This window comes from Aythya ferina (genome assembly GCF_964211825.1).
Source record: "Aythya ferina genome assembly, chromosome: 2".
Lineage (NCBI taxonomy): Eukaryota > Metazoa > Chordata > Aves > Anseriformes > Anatidae > Aythya > Aythya ferina.
In genome coordinates, this window is record NC_140297.1 from 30,718,769 (window position 1) to 30,737,371 (window position 18,603).

The following is an 18,603-nucleotide window of genomic DNA, read 5'->3' on the forward strand; positions in this document are numbered from 1 at the left end:
ATCACTGTGAAATCCAGTTTGTGGCAATGGATAGGGAACTGAGAGTATTTAGTGTTTTCCAAAAGTAAGCATGTTGTTACCTACACTGCTGCATTATGTAACACTTTACCCTTTTTCAAAGTGTTTTCTTGCTCTGTGATTAAAAGAAAAATAAAATATGTGTTTTCAAAACGATTAATGGTAATGACTCAGCCATGAGTCATGAGTGGAGAGAAGGTAAAGGACTGTTAGATCTGAAATCACAAAAGCTAGTACTTGAAGCAAAGAAGTTACAATATTACCTTCAAATATAAGGTTCATGACTCCAATTCAGATAGACATCCAATAAAAGACATGATCACACACAGTCAAGTTAATAGGTTATTTTTCGATCTAAAAAGTGTAGTTCAATTGTCTTCATACTGTTGTGTTCTTTGTGTTTTTTTTTTTTTTCTTGGCACATATTTCTATAATGGCAATTTATGTGCTGATAAAGTACTTCAAGGTTTATGGAAAAATCTAAGAAGTGGAATCATCACAAGTTCCATAGTGTTTGAAATGTTCCATGATCTTCTTTATTCATTTAATCTTTTTTTTTTTTTTTTTAAATCAAACATTATTGCTACTGGGCTGCCTTTTTCTGCTATAGTAAAATCAGCAGGCTAAGATATAGTGTATAAAAAACTACCGCAGCACATCCTGAGGCAAAGACAGACAGTGAAAGCTAAAGCACATCACTGAAGGGACAGAAAGTAGCTAGAAGGAATTAAAAAAAAAAAAAAAAAAAAAAAAGGAAAAGGAGTAGAAACTGGGAAAAGGACAGTGCTGCTGTGCTGCTACAGGAGTAGAAATAGATAATGGACCATTCAAGGGAACTAGGCAGACACACATGAAATAAATTAATGTAATATTAACAATGTATGAGCAATGTATTTTGTGTCTTCAATACTAGAACATAAAGGTGACTGTAAAGAACAGTTATGAAAGTAATCATCTTTAGATAACTATGTTTGGTTCTCACTTGTGAGAAATATCACTCTGTGGGAATGAAAAGTACTTTTAGGTACCTCTAAATGTAAAAAAAAATAAAATAAGATAAAATAAAATAAAAATAATAAAAAAAAGGAGACTTTTTTTTCAATGATAAATAAATGAGAGAGAGAGGCAGAAAAACTGGAACAACAAATGAGGAAGCATTAAAAATATAGAAAGGGGAGGGAGGAGAGGATTCATTTTGTTATCACTTTTCTTTGCCAAACCATAAACACAAGGATGCTCAGCAGTTCATTCTTACTCACTGTTTCCACATTTTTCTGCTGTTTTTCATAGGTGGGGCAAAAACGACAAAGAACCAAGCCAAGTCCATTGGCTTTGATATTAATATGGAAGTGCTACTCCAATATGTGAGATATCTTATATTTGCTTTACCTTGCGGTTTGTATCTGAGTTTCAAACTCATTATGTTTTCTCGTTTCCTTTTTTAGAAACACAAAACCCTGAAGTCCATAATATGTCTCTTGTTTGCTTTGACCAGAACTGCTGAGAGGGAGAGGTAACACTATGACTTAGGTCTGCATGTGCAGAGAATTACTGAGTGTAGTTCACCCTCAGAGAGCCTGTTCTGTGGTGTAGCACTGGATTTTGTGTTAATCCCAAACTAATCACAAGCCAAACAGGCCAAACACAAGCAGTGAATCAGGAAACCCGGGAAAACTCTGCTTCATGGCCGTTATATATTCTTATACTAAAACCAGAGGATTTATGGAAAAAGGAAAGACCAATAGTTTTTTCCCATGCAGCATTAGCTGTCCCAAGAGTTTAAAAATCGTTAGTCAATCCTCATGTAATTACTAGGGTGGTTTAAAAGAGAAAATATTTTAAAATACTACCTATTAAAATCTTACTATTTGCATCTTAGATTTTGAAACTTCTATGGCTCATGTTTTCAATGGATAGAAATATTTGCTAATGAATGTGAATAATTAAAATAAAATAAAATAAAATAAAATAAAATAAAATAAAATAAAATAAAATAAAATAAAATAAAATAAAATAAAATAAAATAAAATAAAAGCAACATTTACAAGATTCCAGGAGGCAGAGTTTTAAGAAACACTATGGGTAACACAGTTTGCATAACACAGCAAGATGCAGCAATGCTTTGAGTGTTCTCTGAAAGTTATTACTTTCCTTGATGAACTCCATGTTTGAGCCACAACTCTTTTTACCAGAAGTCAAGGAGCAAAGAAGAAAAGTCTGAACAACTCTTACCCTTTAGTGCCACTCAGCCTACTAGTGTCTAATCACATAACATTAAATCCTGAACGATCACAGAAATCTGTTTGCCTGTAAAGAGGAAACTTCAGAATAAGCCATCTGATCATCTCCTTTCTTTTAGATAATGGTTTAGGTAACAATGTCCATACTCCCACAGACTTCAGTGAAAACTGGAAACAGGAAAGACAAGAGAGAAGGATTCAAGTCCCGAGTATCTGGTATGTATAGATTGCAGCTGTAACTTCCTCTGTCACTTTATCAGTCAAAGGGCTCTGATTTTAACATAACACAAAGAACACCATCTTAGCAGTTTACAGGAACAAGTCATTGTGCAACTACACTGCTTTTAATTAATGCACTGTACTAAAGCTTGAGTTGCAGTGAATATTGCATCATTCTTTTTTCCTGAGGTCAGCAGCAAGATTTTTGGTGACTTGAATGGCACTGGGTCAGGACTCAAGTGAATACAGGATTCAGCTGCTTACTTCTGAATTTTCAGTAACTTGATATTGTTCTGTATGTAGTTTGGGATGTGCATGCATATTCCATGCATACGGATGTGACCTTACAACAGCTGGAAAGAGTAGGGGAAATCACTTTTTAGCACTCTTGCTGAAGGGGAAAAAAAAAGGAAAAAGAAAAGAAAAAAGCATCTCTGTTTATCTATGGCTCTCTCCCAAAGATGTGTGCCACCAGGGAGTTTAATGACAAACAAAACCAGAAGGAAGTCTTGAGCAATACTGCAAATACTACGATTGTGATTTATGGAGTTTCTCACTTGGACATGGGGTTTATACTAGGGTTTTAGCCTGCAGGTTATTTGTTTCCAAAGATGCAACAATGGCTCTCTAAAACAAAAAGTTACTTGCCCAAAATCTGTTAATTAAATATATATATATATCACTAATACATATATTCACTAATACCCTCACATAAGTCAGTATAAGAAGGACATCAAGGCCCTGGAATGAGTCCAGAGAAGGGCTACAAAGCTGGTGAAGGGCCTGGAGCACAAGTCCTGTGAAGAGTGGCTGAGGGAGTTGGGGTTGTTTAATCTGGAGAAGAGGAAGGCTCAGGGGAGACCTCATTGCTCTCTACAACTACCTGAAAGGAAGGTGTGGGGAGCTGGGGGTTGGCATCTTCTTGCAGATAACAAGCAATAGGACTAGAGGGAATGTCTTCAAGTTGCACCAGGGGAGGTTTAGGTTGGAAATTAGGAGACATTTCTTCTCAGAAAGAATAGTCAGGCATTGGAACAAGTTGCCCAGGGAAGTGGTGGAGTCACCTCCCTGGAGGTGTTCAAGGGAAGGTTGGACCTGGTGCTTAGGAACATTATTCAGAGGGTGACATTGCTAGTAGTATGACGGTTGGACCCGATGATCTCGAAGGTCTCTTCCAACCTTAATGATTCTATGATTTGACCCCATACAATTGTTCAAACTTCACAACATGGTCATACACCAAATAAATAAACAATGAAATCTTACAAATGTGAGGGTAGAAGGGTGGATTACCAAAATGCCACTAATATATTCTGTTGATAAGCACTGTTTGTAGTTGGCATTTAATTCATTCAATTAACTGTATGTAATATATAATGATGTCATATTTAATTCATCGACCACCTAGCCTAGAGATCCTCCTGATTACTCAAAAACAGAACCTTTGAGATGACTGTTTCAAACTATGTTGTGTCTATAAAGACGGTATAACTAGATTCAGTACCAGTATTAGATGCCTAAAAAAATTAAATAGTTTCTATTAAAAAATCATGATAAGCAACTTGACAGGGATATCGCTACCTATCATGTAGTTAGTAGGAGAATGATCACAGAATCACAGAATCTCTAGGTTGGAAGAGACCTCAAGATCATCGAGTCCAACCTCTGACCTAACGCTAACAGTCCCCACTAAACCATATCCCTAAGCTCTACATCTAAACATCTTTTAAAGACTTCCAGGGATGGTGACTCCACCACTTCCCTGGGCAGCCTGTTCCAATGTCTAACAACCCTTTCGGTAAAGAAGTTCTTCCTAAGATCCAACCTAAAACTTCCCTGGCGCAACTTAAGCCCATTCCCCCTCGTCCTGTCACCAGGCACGTGGGAGAACAGACCAACCCCCACCTCGCTACAGCCTCCTTTGAGGTACCTGTAGAGAGCAATAAGGTCGCCCCTGAGTCTCCTTTTCTCCAGGCTGAACAAGCCCAGCTCCCTCAATAATGCAGTCGAGTGTTTTGTGAACCTGTCCGTGAAACTTTCTCTTCTCTGGGAAAGGCAAACACCTGCTTCTATTCTGCAGCCACAGATTTGCTTATACATGTACATACCTGATAGATGTTATTATAAAATACAGGAGTCTGGGACACCCACTAGAGGACAAGGCTCTTTGAGTCTTCAACCAGAGGAGTCACCCTCTCTGACTCTGGTGTTGTCGAGTATGCAATGGGAAGAACACTGTTTCTTTTATGCACCTTGCTTTCAAATAACACATACACAATGGCAGCAGTTATTGGAAGTAGGAAGATGGGGTTTGAAATACCTTTAAAAGAGGAAATGTATTGGGCCTCTGTTTTAATTACTAGGTTGCCTTCATCACCAATTTTTTATAAGGTATGTAGTCCTGTTAGATGTATGTAGAACATGTTAGATGTTCCCAGTGATAGATTCCCCCATAAAATTTGGCCAAATTGGGGTGCCAAACAAACTGAGGAATGTTTCTTTTCCAGATTCTCATCAAGCTGAGATATGAGACACTTTTAAGGTAGGATAGTAAAGTTTCTGTAGTGCTCTGTCTCCCTAAGTAGGCTGTAGCAATGATATATTTAGATTATACTCCATACCTGTATTTTATATATTTCATATATTAGAATTGATCCCACAAAAGCGCAACTGTATTCTCTGGAATAATACATTAGTTAAATTACTGTTCCTTTTGTATTTGTCACTAGCTTATCTATGTAATTTTCATTTATTTATTTGAAGGCAACTGATAGTAACTAGAGCAAAAAAAGTGTTTTATGTAGTAGAATAGATCTATTAGAATAGGATTGTTCTAAGGTCTAGGAAGAGACCTTCAAAGATCATCTAGTCCAGCTGCCTGACCTCCTCAAGACTAATTAAGTATTAAAGCATATCAATGAGGCCGTTGTCAAAATACCTCTTGGACACTGACAGGCATACGATATTTACATCTTAATCTGAATTTACCTTTAAAATCACATTACTTTAATTACTTCATGTAAAAAATGGCATTCATTGGGATATCTTTATAATTAATTTAATTCAGATCCTCATTATTATAATTTAAAGACCAGAATTTTAAATGCAGATTTTCTGTATATTCAATATATATGGTAACACTGCAGGAAGTGATACAGAGACATACAGAGCTTTACCTTAGCTGGCCAACTAAAAGGCAGAAGTTGCTAACTCAGTATCCTGTTCCTGTCTCTTTGAATAATTTATTGTGGTAAGAAAACTGACTTTCAGTATGATTCTTCATTATAGTACTCAGTCATGATATTAAATTGACCTCAAAATATTCCTGTGATGTTGCTATCATAATTACAAAATTTGAAAGCAGATGTACACTAACTGATGGAATAAATTAAACAGTCAGTTGATCATGTTGTTATGTTTGGAATCATATTCTGGAATTTTCTTAAATATCCTATAATAATTTTGTAAGGAAAAGATTCCAAATGTTGTACTTTGATTATGGTGAGAGACATGATCAGTATCGTTATCACTCCCATTCCACAAATGGGGAAATTCAAGCAAAGAGATAGTAAGTTTTGTGGTGTGTTAATCAGAAGATTATACTTCCACTATTAGACCCAGATGTATATAATTGTATTTATCCATTAGAAGGCACTGGAAGCCTACCATGTTATGTGTAAATGTTTGAATTAAACTTTTGAACAAGTATTTAAAATCTGATTTCTTCTAGGGCTTTCAAGGGCTTTTTTTTTTTTTTTTTCATCTTACTATACAAAGTGAAGAAGATCTACAAGTAAATACATGTATTTATACATACCATTGGTTTAGGAAGGTAAGATCCTTACTTTACAGGTATTAGTACCTCTAATCGAACAAGCGCTTTACTTTCTCAGTTAAATATTTCAAGTATTTTGAGCAAAATGCAAATCAATAGACAGAAGTCACTTGACCTAAAAGTGGAGTGACTCAAAACTTGGGTTTTAAAGCAAGAATTTATATAAAATTAGGCTGATATTATCACTAGACGTTGGATCTATTTCATTTATACAACATCAATGCCTTTCTGATTATTTACTAGAAATATCCAATTATATAGATAATGGCATCTGTTACAGCTAAAGACTGAAAATAAGGATTAATTAAAAATAGGATGGCTACATCTGAGAACACTGTTAGCATGCCATTAATATTCTAAAGGAAAATGGAATGGGAAAAAATAATTCAGGTATTATTACTAGTTTGAGGCATGCAAGACAGCCTACATTTTTTAGCTACTTGACTTTAAGCACTTCTAAAAGTTTTCGAGCCAAATAGAAGTTGGAACAGTGTGAGGAAAGAAAAACAACCCAGCTCCAGTATTTTTGCCAGTCCTGCTGTTTGGAGACTCCCTTTACCATTTGTATTTAATTTTCCTATCTTAGTAGAAACCATCTTTCCAGCAGCTCCTGAAAGACGTGCATCTCCCCTGAGACCAACTCTGCAGGAAATTACCAGAATTAAGGGCCCAGCCTTGCAAATATTTTGTCACATGAGTAACATTTGTCAATGGGATACTCATGTGCTGGCTTGATCAGTGACTAAAGCTGGCAACTGCAGGTGTAGTCCTTAAATAATTCAGTCTAAACTGAAAGTCTGCATTATACAATGCATACATCAGCCAATTTTTCTGAAGATGTTTCAATTCATACTACTCTGAGTTACTTTATCATGCTGTTTTTATTCATTTTCTTGCCCTGACTATCCTCATGTAGCCATGTGTTATGAACACTAAATTGGGCATGACACAGATTCTAGTCTACTCCAATCATTATGGAAAAACTGACATTCACATATTTTTATGTTTAGGCTCAACAGAGAGACAGCCAGTCGCTTTATATCAGGTTGCTAAAAACATGATTTTAATTATTCCTATTGTGAAAAATACTTTTCATATATGATTTAATACTAATAAAATTACTGTAAAATTTCATTAGTTTCATATGGTTTCTAAGACTTTTTGATCCCTTGAATGCAAAAATATGCTGTGAAAGAAAATTTTATTTAAATTGGGGGGTAAATTAAATATTTTTAAAACCCCAAAATAAATGCACTTCCCAATGAATCTTTCAAATCTTCATATAAAATCACAAACCTTTCTTATCATATGTGAAATGACTGCAATTCAGTAAGAGTCATAGGTGATTAATTCCAAAGAACTTAGAAGGTTATTCCAAAGTGCTGCATCCATAATTAAAGTGATGTTAGTTCCGTTCTTTCAGACATGTTTATCTTTGGAAGAAGTGATCCGCTTCATAACTTGGATTCCCCAGAATGCAATGCAGAGGGAAAACAAGACCTACAATACAGAATTTAAAATGAGAAACATTGCATAACACTTTAAAAATATTTATCTGTAAACACAAATGGATGAAAACACAGAAGTCTCAAGAGGAAAAATTACACAAGTTTTCTAGGCATACTTATAAATTCACTTCAGGAGTATATGCTTTCTTCTTATAGTACCTTTTATTGTGTACATTTTTGTTTTAATTTGTTCTTTCTTAATGGTACTAAAATAAGATAACTTGCAAAGTCTGCATAACTTTTCCTATTTTGTAATTTAGGTCAGAGGTTGGACTCGATGATCTTGAGGTCTCTTCCAACCTTGAAATTCTGTGATTCTGTAATTGGGTGTGGATTTGGAGTACTCAGAGTCACTTATAATAAGACAGGGAATAACACCAGCTGTGGTAGAAAGAGGTAGATGCAAAAATGTTTTGTTTGTTTGTTTGTTTTCAAGTAATGCCTGAAGACTGCTAACACTGCAAGTTGCATAGTAGTATACAAATATCCAAAGTAGTCTTAAATATTGTTATGGTTTTGGCTGGAATAGAGTTAATTTTCTTCATAGCAGCTCACACAATGCTGTGTTTTGGATTTTTGATGAAAACAGTTGTGGTAATACACCAGTGCTTTTAGTTGTTGCAGAGCAGTGCTTACACAGAAACAAGGACTCTCCTTGTGCTGCCTTGCTAGCGAGGAGGCTGGGAGTGCACAAGTTGCTGGGAGAGGACACAACCAGGACAGATGACCCAGGCTGATCAAAGCAACATTCCACACCATACAGCATCATGCTAAGCAATAAAAGCTGTGGTGAAGAAGGAGGAAGGAGTGGGGAACATTCAGCAATAGCATTTGTCTTCCCAAGAAACCATTATGCATGACAAGTCCTGCTTTCCTGGGAGTGACTGAACACCTGCCCGTCAATGGGAAGCAGTGAATGAATTCCTTGGTTTTCTTTGCTTGCATGCATGGCTTTTGTTTTACCTAATAAACTGTCTTTATCCCAACCCATAAGTTCTTGCACTTTTACTTTTCCAATTCCCTCCCCCACCCCACGTGGGGAGAGTGAGCAAACAGTTGCATGGTGCCTAGCTCCTAGGTTAAACCACAACAATAATATATGGCAAATGAAGTGTTCTGGCTGCAGTACTATAGACAGGCACTTATTACCCAACCTACTATTTATGTCAAGATATAAAGTAGATTTGAAATAATTTAAAGACTTAATACTGTTTTTCTTGTCCTTGGCTCCATACATCTTTTTGTTAGTCAATGAATTTTAATAGAAGATCTATTATTTTTATCATAATTGTTAATTTGTTTGCCCAAAATTACTTTGGGATAAGTACAAATATTTGCAGAGCTGAATCTAATTCAGTTAAAAGTTTTGTCTAAAAAAAAAAAGCAAAACAAAAGCAAAAAATCAAGAAATAACAGGATAAAAACCATTTGTGTGCATGTATATATGTGAAATGTTTCATTTTAATGTTTTTCAATGAAACTTCTTAATTTCACATTTGGAATAAAGTTCTCACTCAGAAAATTAAAAAAGTATGATAACCTTGTTTTACTGAAGTAAATGTAAATTAAGCAAAACATTGGTCCCCTCCACTATGCCTTTGTGAGGCCCCACTTGGAGTACTGCATCTAGGTCTGGGGCTGCCAGCACAAGAAGGATGTAGATCCATTAGAGTGGGTCCAGAGAAAGGCCATGAAAATGATCAGAGCGCCTCGTCTATGAAGAATGACTGAGAGAGCTGCAGACATTCAGCCTGGAGAAGGCTCTGGGGAGATCTCATTGCAGTTTTTCAATACTTAAAAGCGGCTTATAAAAAAGATGGAGAGCAACATTTTTCATGAGCAGATAATGGCAGGACAAGGGGGAACTGTTTTAAACCAAAAGAGGGAAGATTTAGGTTAAATGTTAGGAGGAACTTCTTCATTCAGAGGCACTGGAGCAGGTTGCTCAGAGAAGGTATGGATGCCCCCATCCCTGAAGGTGTTCAAGACCAGGTTGGATGAGGCCCTGGGCAACCTGATCTACTGGGTGGCAGGGGCATTGGAACTACGTGATCTTTGAGGTCCCTTCCAACCCAAGCCTTTCTATGATTCTGTGATTCCATTTGTCCTGGAGGATATTTTTCTCCAGGTGATTTTTTTTTTTTGTTTGTTGGTTTTGTTTGTTCATTTATTTGTAGGAACAGAATAAATTTAAAATCAAAGGAATTTGGGGATCAAGTTATAACAATTTTTTTTTTTCAGGTTTATCTGCAATCAAAAGGTATTGACTAGGACAGCTCCAATTTTAACATTATCATTTAAGAGTCAACATTCAAAAATGCATGGCCCAAAAATCTACTACTGTGCTCACCCACATTCATCAAAGTACATGAGATCTGAACGTCCAAAATAAATAATAAATGACCATAATACCTAAAAGGTACTAATTCTGCATTCATTGATGGCCATGTGATGGGATGAGATCTGATCCCCCTCACAACCTATATGGGACAAGTACAGCCTTCACGTAAACTGTACAGTACATACTTAGTAGCATGAGATGGAAGTAAAACAAAATCATAACTAAACACAATTCCACAAAATAAATTCCCATTCAATCTTGATCGAGACAAATTCCTTTCAACTATTCTAATTGAAGGTTTTAATTCTACTTGACCAAGGGTAGGCCAAGCAGTAAATGCTGTCTTTAAAACTTCTGATGACACTGTCAGTGCTTATTTGCAGTCTCATTTTTAAGAAAGACTCACAAAACTCTCACCAAAAGACTTGTTTATAAGAGTTTCAGACCTTCAGTATGAAAGATTTAACATTTATTTTTCCATATATTACTGCAAGCACCTTGTAAAACTTGAGTAAAACACTGTGTGGTTCAATTTTTCATGTATTGAATGGAGAAACTTTTAAGTAGTGCTTCAGGCACATACTCTCCTTGTTTTGTGAGATGCTTTATTTCTATACTGTGGTGCCCCTGTAGAGAAAAACAATTAAAAATAACTGTCTCTATTTCTGACTTGTCTGTTATGTAACTAGGATCTGTGTGAATTATCACCTAGATAAAATGACTTACATATACTATATTCTGACTGTAGAAAAATTCTTTGTTGTGCTATCTCTAGAAACAGATCTTATCTAATTGTCATAATTAGTACTTCTCTGAACCACTACTGAGTCCTTTCATTCCTCACCTCAGAAAGATCACTCCTATCCCTGGAAGAAGTATTTCATTTTTCAGAAGAAGCACGTTTAAGCATGTTTAATGACTGAGGCACAGGGCATTTGTAGGGCATTAATGACTGCTGGGAGATGATGATCACCTGGAAAAGCACAGCTATGGGCCATTAAGCCCCAGGAAATATCCTCAGCTAAAGATGGTTATTGCTATTAAATACTGAAAATGAAACCAATAATAATAATAATAATAATAATAATAATAATAATAATAAACATCTTGGGTGAATTTTTGTTTTACAGATAGAGTGAGGCAACTTCTTTAATTAAATTCCTTATTGTGAATTTCTTAAAATATGCAATCAGTGCCTGTAGGGGCATATTTCAAACTGCAGTTCTTATATCCAGAATGAAAAACCACATACTGCACACTGGATCTGCAGAAATAGTTTGGCTTCATGATTCTATAAAAGTATTGATTCACTGCCTATCAATGTCAGGACTGCCAGTACTCTATGGAAAGTAATGTATTCATGAAAATATAATTCTGTAAGGTAGAGGGGGGTGGAGGAGTGGAACATCAGGGAAAAAAATTAAGGGGCCCCATCCTTCCTCACATGACAGCAGTTCTGGCCAGCTCTACTGCTATAATGCTGACCTATAGTGAGCAGAGCCAGCTGTACGGAGCTACCAAGCAAAAACGTGCTGTGGAGGTTGGATTTCTGTTTCTTCTGATTGCTGCTACATAATTTAGAGTTGCGAGGTTTGAACCACTTGAATAAATGTTGCAATCACATGACGTCAGTAATGGAAAGTCAAGCTAACACATGCCAGAATTTTGAGCAGACGGGAGTGTGGGCAGCAGGAAGCAGCAGAAGAGCATTCCACCAGACAACCTTAACTATCTGGGACTTTTTTTTTTTTAATGCACTTGACAAACCATAGATCCTGAACCCTATATGCAGGTAGTTTGAATTTCCCAGTTCAACATTCCAGCATCCTAACTGCGGTCTTTGTTTTCCCTTTAGAGTTATCTAAATTATTGTCACAGAAATTCTCTTTCCCATACTGTCCAAATCCACTAGTATTTGCCTCTTGAAAAAAGTATTTATATATCAGTTTCCCAGTTTAGTCAGTTTTGAAACTAAAAAGATAGAATTAAATAGTATACATTCTTTTATTTTCACAATAAGGGAAGTTCCCCCACAAATATTATTCCATAACAGCAACACTATTAACTAATTAAAAGTTAGTTTTAACTAACAGTTAAGCTTGAATGCAGAATTTCTCACAAGCGTATATCCAGGAAAGTTAAGCTCATAATGCAAACTTTTTGCCACCTTAATGCAAGCACTTATTGCCTTTACCTCTTCAAGTAACTACAGATTAATGACTGTCCTTTAGGCTGCTGGAAGAGGGCAGTCCTCTTTAAAATATTTACATCACCTCCCTTCATACAGTTGTTCTGTTTCCAGACATAAATAGAAATAATACTATTCACAAGAATAAAGATACCTACCTTTTAACTACTTTAAAATAATTATCTAAATTCAGGCACCCACTTCCATGTGACTAGTTTTGCTGATGATCACTAATGCTATTTTCTGCCATTTTCTCTTTTGTAATGGCTTTTGCAGATGAGTTGCCTTGACAGTGTTTTTTGTTTGTTTGTTTATTTTTATCTTGCAGATTTCATCTAGATAGAAGACTTTAGATATTAGTCAAGAAATACGGACAAGTGTCCAAAGATAGCCTTGCATTTGGGAGGGCAAGAGGCTTTAACCACAAGACCTCAGAGACCCCTTCCAACCTAAATCATTCAATTTGTCTCTGGCACTTCTCTGATTCTGCACAGACATGTTCACTTCAAATTTCACTGCAGAGACAGTTTGCACCTGTCTGCACCTGCTCAACAAGTTGACTGTATTGGGGGTACATGCCATATGAACAGAAATGTTAATGGAATTGAATTATCTGAACACCTCTGTGTTTGGTAAACTATTCCTAGCTCTGGAAAGAGGTCAGGAAAATCATCACATCCACATCATTAGGTTGACTGACAGCATCAAAAAACGTACATGGTACTGGCAAATGTGATAAATGATAAGCCCGCTCAAGCTGATATTGCTAACTGTTTAACTGATACTGAAAATTATACAAGACTAAGGTTCTATTTATCTACAAATTATTTCTAGTGCTTCTTCAAAGGCACTAGAAATAATTTTAATGAAAATTAAGAATTATTTTTAGACTATCTGAGACTGTTTCCGTGCTGAAATACACAAAGGAGATGGAAAATATGTGTCTCAGAAGTGGGGGAAGAGGTTCACTATTTCTAGATGTTGGGGTTTGGGAGCAAATTTTTTTTTTTTTTTTTTTTTTTGAGGGAAATATAGATAGAAGGTATCTACAGTAGCTTCACAGCCTTCATGGCATTCATTCAAGATTCCTGCAAAAGTAGCAGGATGTCAGGAAATTCTCCACAAGGGTTCATCATACACATTTAGACTGTTGGTGCAGCACACGTCTCAGATTCAACATGTCCCAGACATAGAACAGGGTGTGTATCAAAAGAATTCCAAGCACACACATGATTAAGCCAAGCATCTCCAACCCCCACAAAAGCATATTGGCAGTGGACTCATGGACAGGTTTCTTGCTAGTATGATTTACCTTTTTAGTTTTATACTTCATTATTAGCAGATGATGAGAAAATAGTAGAGAAGCAATATATACATATATATACATCTCATGTCTATTCCGTTGAATGTTTTAATCATTCTTCTTTTATTAAAATATGGTTTGAGACCCTAAAGCCTGAAATAATAATGCCTGAAAACATAGGCCGTAAAACTCCCATACCTGAAAAGGATTATGTTACATACTCAGGAAAGACAAAGATACGAAGAAAGGATATTCTTCAGTTGCTTTCACAGCTGAGCACATCCTCACTATGAAATGAAATACACTGCAGAGATGCTTGAGTTAGCAAGGACATTCTAACTGCTAAGTGTCTCTCAGCACAGCACCAGGTTGACAGACTCTCCTGGCACAGCACCTGGCACTGCACCTGAGCTGGTAAATTGTATCCGTCAGCTAAACACATGGGGATTTTCACACAGAGCTACTGCATTCTATTTAGACCTGAGGCAGTTTATGTGCATCCAGCACGATATCTTGAATCCCACCATCACACTGCCTCTCAAAACATTTGTATGTGTATCCCACTGAATTGCTATCTATTCTAGTCCTTCCTTGGGTCAAAGAATAATCCACAGTCTATGCACTAGGATTAAGAAGGCTTTATCTCATTCCTGAAGAGACAAAACCAAAACAAAACCCCAAAACCAGGAAGTTCTGCTGTCAGTCGTGAATAGGAACTTCAAAGTATGTTAATAATCATTAAACCCTCACCTTACATTGAGCTAATGCAAGCCAGAGATGGTATCAACATTGTATTCATTAACATATACATAAACTCTCTGCATGCTCTTCAGTACAAAAATTGCCAAAATGTTTTACTGAAATATCTGAGAATACTTCTCACAATAAGTTACCTAATTCCACCCATAAATTCCTACATCATTCTAAAACATTTAGACTTTTTGAGTTGTTCTCTAAGGAAATCTGTTAAGCAAAATAAATCTTTCTAGATGTTCAACAAACATTTTAAAACAACTTCTGCACCAAGTGTGTTTCACTGCTTTTTAAAATGAATTCTAAGAAAATTTCCATAGTAATTATACATTTTTGATCATCCTTTGAGCTTAAAAATCTCATAAAAGACGCAATAGCATCTTATTATAAAAGAATAGCATTCTTTTATAATTTCTGTTTTGCATTCTTTTATATTGCTTTACTAGGGGAAAAAAAAAAAAAAAAAAAAAAAAAGGATAATCCTAGTTCACAGTGTTATTCCCTGGGTTCCCAACATTGCCACTAACCATTCAATTGTACAATCATGTTGTTATTTCATATTTAACTTTTCAAATGATTAATTCTGGCAAACCACAACTTACTTTCACTGTTTGCTAGTCTTCATCCTAAATTAATTCTCATCTCTATCTACTTATTAGTCCTATCTTTATGTCCAGATACATGTCAGAACACCTAGTGGCTTCATAATATTCCTAAAACCAAAACTACCAAAATCACATGAAAAACATATCACCTAAAAACGTCTGAAAACTGCATTTTGTAATTCTATGCTTTTGCTTTCTGATTCTACTTGTAGTGGTTAGATTTCTTGTTTTCAAGGTTTTTAAATTAAAAATTGTGTGCTGATATACAAATCTGTGAGCTTCAGTTTCAAAAACATGACAACTAACAGCCCTGCTCACGCTAGAAACTTCTACCAGTAACTAAACTTTTGCTAGAGTCCAGACGCTGTGCCATCACTGAGGGAACTCCAGTACATACTCTGAACCCCTCTTGGCTGCTGCCATGTCAGCATCCAGCTCCATATCTTGATCCTGATGAACAAGAGTGATGAGCATCAGCAGAATTGCTCAGTCTCTGCTGTTCTAATACTACCTAGATTTATCACACTAGACTAGGATGAAGGGATCACCTCTAGAAGGAAAATTAGTGAAATAATGCTTTTTATATTTTCAACAATACAGTACCAAAAAAAAAGAGTTCACAGATCAACAGTTTTAGAACTCAATTCAGACTTTCACCTTTTTCTGAGTCTGATTTTTTCAGCATTTTTTTCCAGAAAAAAAAATCAGAAACAACGGGTATAGAAATAATTTTGTTAATTACTGTATTTTAAATGAACAAATTAAGCTTTCATAAAATTAAGACAAATATTAGAAATAACTCGATCTGTAAAGATACTGGTTTAATGTTTTGAAGGCCAATAGGCCAAATGAGATTGAAAGATTTATTAATAGCTGTTCATTGCAGAAGCAAATTATTTGAGATAGTCCCGTCTCAGTTTGGCAAAAGTTGTTGAGTTTATTTTTTAAAAAGATTTAAACAGGAAGTACACCCATTGAGATGAAATATCTCATTTACTTTTATGCCTGTCAGCTGCTGTGGCATAATTAAATACACCCCACAGCATCATTTAGAGCTCAAACACAAGTTGGAGTGTAAAAGAGATATCTGCAAACAACTATTTCCTTTTATAAAAGGTTATCTTAATTATATGTAAGGAGCAGTTCTTCCTCCCTCACTGAAGAAATATGAATCTCATTCTCCTTTAATCAGAAGTTTACTATCTTATATTTAATCAATTTTAAATTGTTCTCTTTAGGCTTAAAGAACTGAATGCTTTTAAATTCAATACTCTATATAAGAAAGACTGGACATGTATATTGCTGTACATGATAAGAGTAAGGGTATTGTTTTTATACAGTCATAAGTTTAAGAAAAGCTAGTTACCATACTGCTTAATCCCTCAGTCAAAAGTGTTTTTTTGTTTGTTTGTTTTTGTTTCTTTTTTTTTTTACTTAAAACATGAGGCAAATTAGTTTGAAAGACCCTATGCAGGATGGACCTGTCCTTTAAGCCTCACTTGAAAATACGGAAAAATTACAGCTACAACAAAAAATGATTGTAGTTTGAACATAGAAGAAAAAATTTGGAATCATAACATTTCAAAATTTGGATCACCTAGCTGTGCAATATTCACCTAATAAGTACTTACAAAGATAACTAAATCCGTGCAAGCCCTTCATTTTTATGTCAGTTTAATACAACACTATCTTGATCTTGCAGGAAGATTGTGTCTAATCTCTCCATCATTAGCAGGCAATAAAATACTATATGTTTCTATACAGATGGTGCCATTTCAGAGTGTAGATATCATGCGTAAGTGTCTTGGTGTGGTGGTGAACAAGCCCAAGAGCACTCTATCAAACCTTAGAGCTTTGACAAAGGTGGCTACAAAGTGGGAGAGTGGGAGATCTCTGACTATTAGTATACTAAATATGTTCTTGAGAGAAAGATGACTAGGTATAAGCTCTGAAGTAGGAATATCTGCTGTTTAAAAAAGGAACAAAAAAAAAAAAAAAAAAAGAAGAAGGAAAAAAAAAAAAAAAAAAAACAAAAGAAAGAAATCTCAGCCCACAGACATTAGATCACTGACGGGAAAACTTTGCTGCAGATGTTGAAAAGAAGTGATGGGAAAAGCTGGCTACTGTGACTAATGGTAAATATGAAAGAAAGGAGTAAAAATGTGCAGAGAGGGATAAAAAAAATTGAGTGACAAGCAGAAGGGATTTCCAGTACACTGGAAAAAAATAAAAGTATTCAAGGAAGACTGAGAGAGATCAAGGCAAAAAGTCATTTGAGACAAAGACTGTTCTGAAAGCCAATACATTGTAAGGAGAAATTAATCCCTTCACTGAAACAATGGAGAGCATAGAAGGCTGTTCTCAGCCTTCATTTAAAAAAAAAAAAAAAAAAAAAAAAAAGGTCTTCTGAGCAAAGGAAATATATTAATACTAATTGATACCCTAAAGGAAAAATCTTGCCACAGAAGATACATGTCCAAGTTAAAGATAGACAGAACACACCCATTCTGCTGGCCAACCATCTTTTGAGGCCAAAAACAGTAAGATGTGACAGTTTTTAAGTTCCAAGGAAAAGAGAAATGTGCTGAAGTCAGTCCAGCCTTCTGTCCATCACCGTACAAGGAAAACCAGTTCTCCTTCTGAGTGTGTGTCACTTTCTTGCCATACTCACAACACACTCTTTTTGTGTTCTGGCTTGTTGCTTCTATTTTTTGTCTGGAAAATTTCCATTCCCAAATCTCACAAACTTTTTTGATAATGTAAAAGTTGCTGTTCTTGACATTAACCACAGCTATATTCAAATTGCCTAAGTCATTCACTACAGTAATGCAGAGAGGATCTTCCTACTCATTATGTCAAGCCACTGCAGTTATGTTATTTAATTAGCCTATTAATAATAATAATGAGATGATTATTGTGCAGGAAAATCTGTATGACTTTCCAGTAGGAAAACTAGGGGAATACAAGAAATGAAACTTCTATGTAGAAGGTACAGAACTGACTGGAAGAAAAGATCTCCAAGAAAGGAAGAATCAATGAATCAATTATTATATCACAAAATGAAAGAGGTATCAGAATTTAAGTAAAAAAATATGCCCTTATATAACATTTCTAACATAAAAAAAAAAAAAGCTATGGAAATATCCTTTTTATTTTTTCTATTTCTTTCTGAAGCAAATGTGTAATTTAATAGAAATGAAAGGTACTATAATTAAGAAGAAGAAACCATATGCACACATATGAATGACAAATAATGGATAGTCAAGAACACATCAGAAAAAAAAATAACAACTGAGATATGGAGCAGCTCACAAACAAAACATCTCAAACATAAAGTGCTGATACAAAAATATGCCAGTATCAGTGTGGAAGATATTAACAGGAGTGTTTCATGTTACACACAGTAATTGTTCCAGCCTACTCAAAGCTGATGAAGTCTTTAAGGAAAACCTAGATAAACTGGGTGTAGTCCTGAAGTAGAAGACAAAAATGATAAAACATTTAGAACATCTGACCTGTAGGAAAGCCTGAAAAAATTCTACTGTGCATCTTTGAAATAAAATAATACTCAGGAGAAGCAAAATCTTCTGAAA

General features: G+C 35.4%; 1 protein-coding gene across 1 annotated transcript in view; it reads right to left on the reverse strand.

The window, feature by feature from the left end:
• Nucleotides 1-7,353: 7,353 nt before the first annotated feature.
• Nucleotides 7,354-18,603, reverse strand: part of AGMO (alkylglycerol monooxygenase) — a 197,904-nt gene continuing 186,654 nt past the window's right edge. The window contains exon 13 of the mRNA XM_084510966.1: nt 7,354-7,812. Within this exon, the coding sequence (XP_084367092.1) occupies nt 7,732-7,812 (81 nt within the window). The 3' untranslated portion in view covers nt 7,354-7,731. The remainder of the gene's footprint in view (nt 7,813-18,603) is intronic.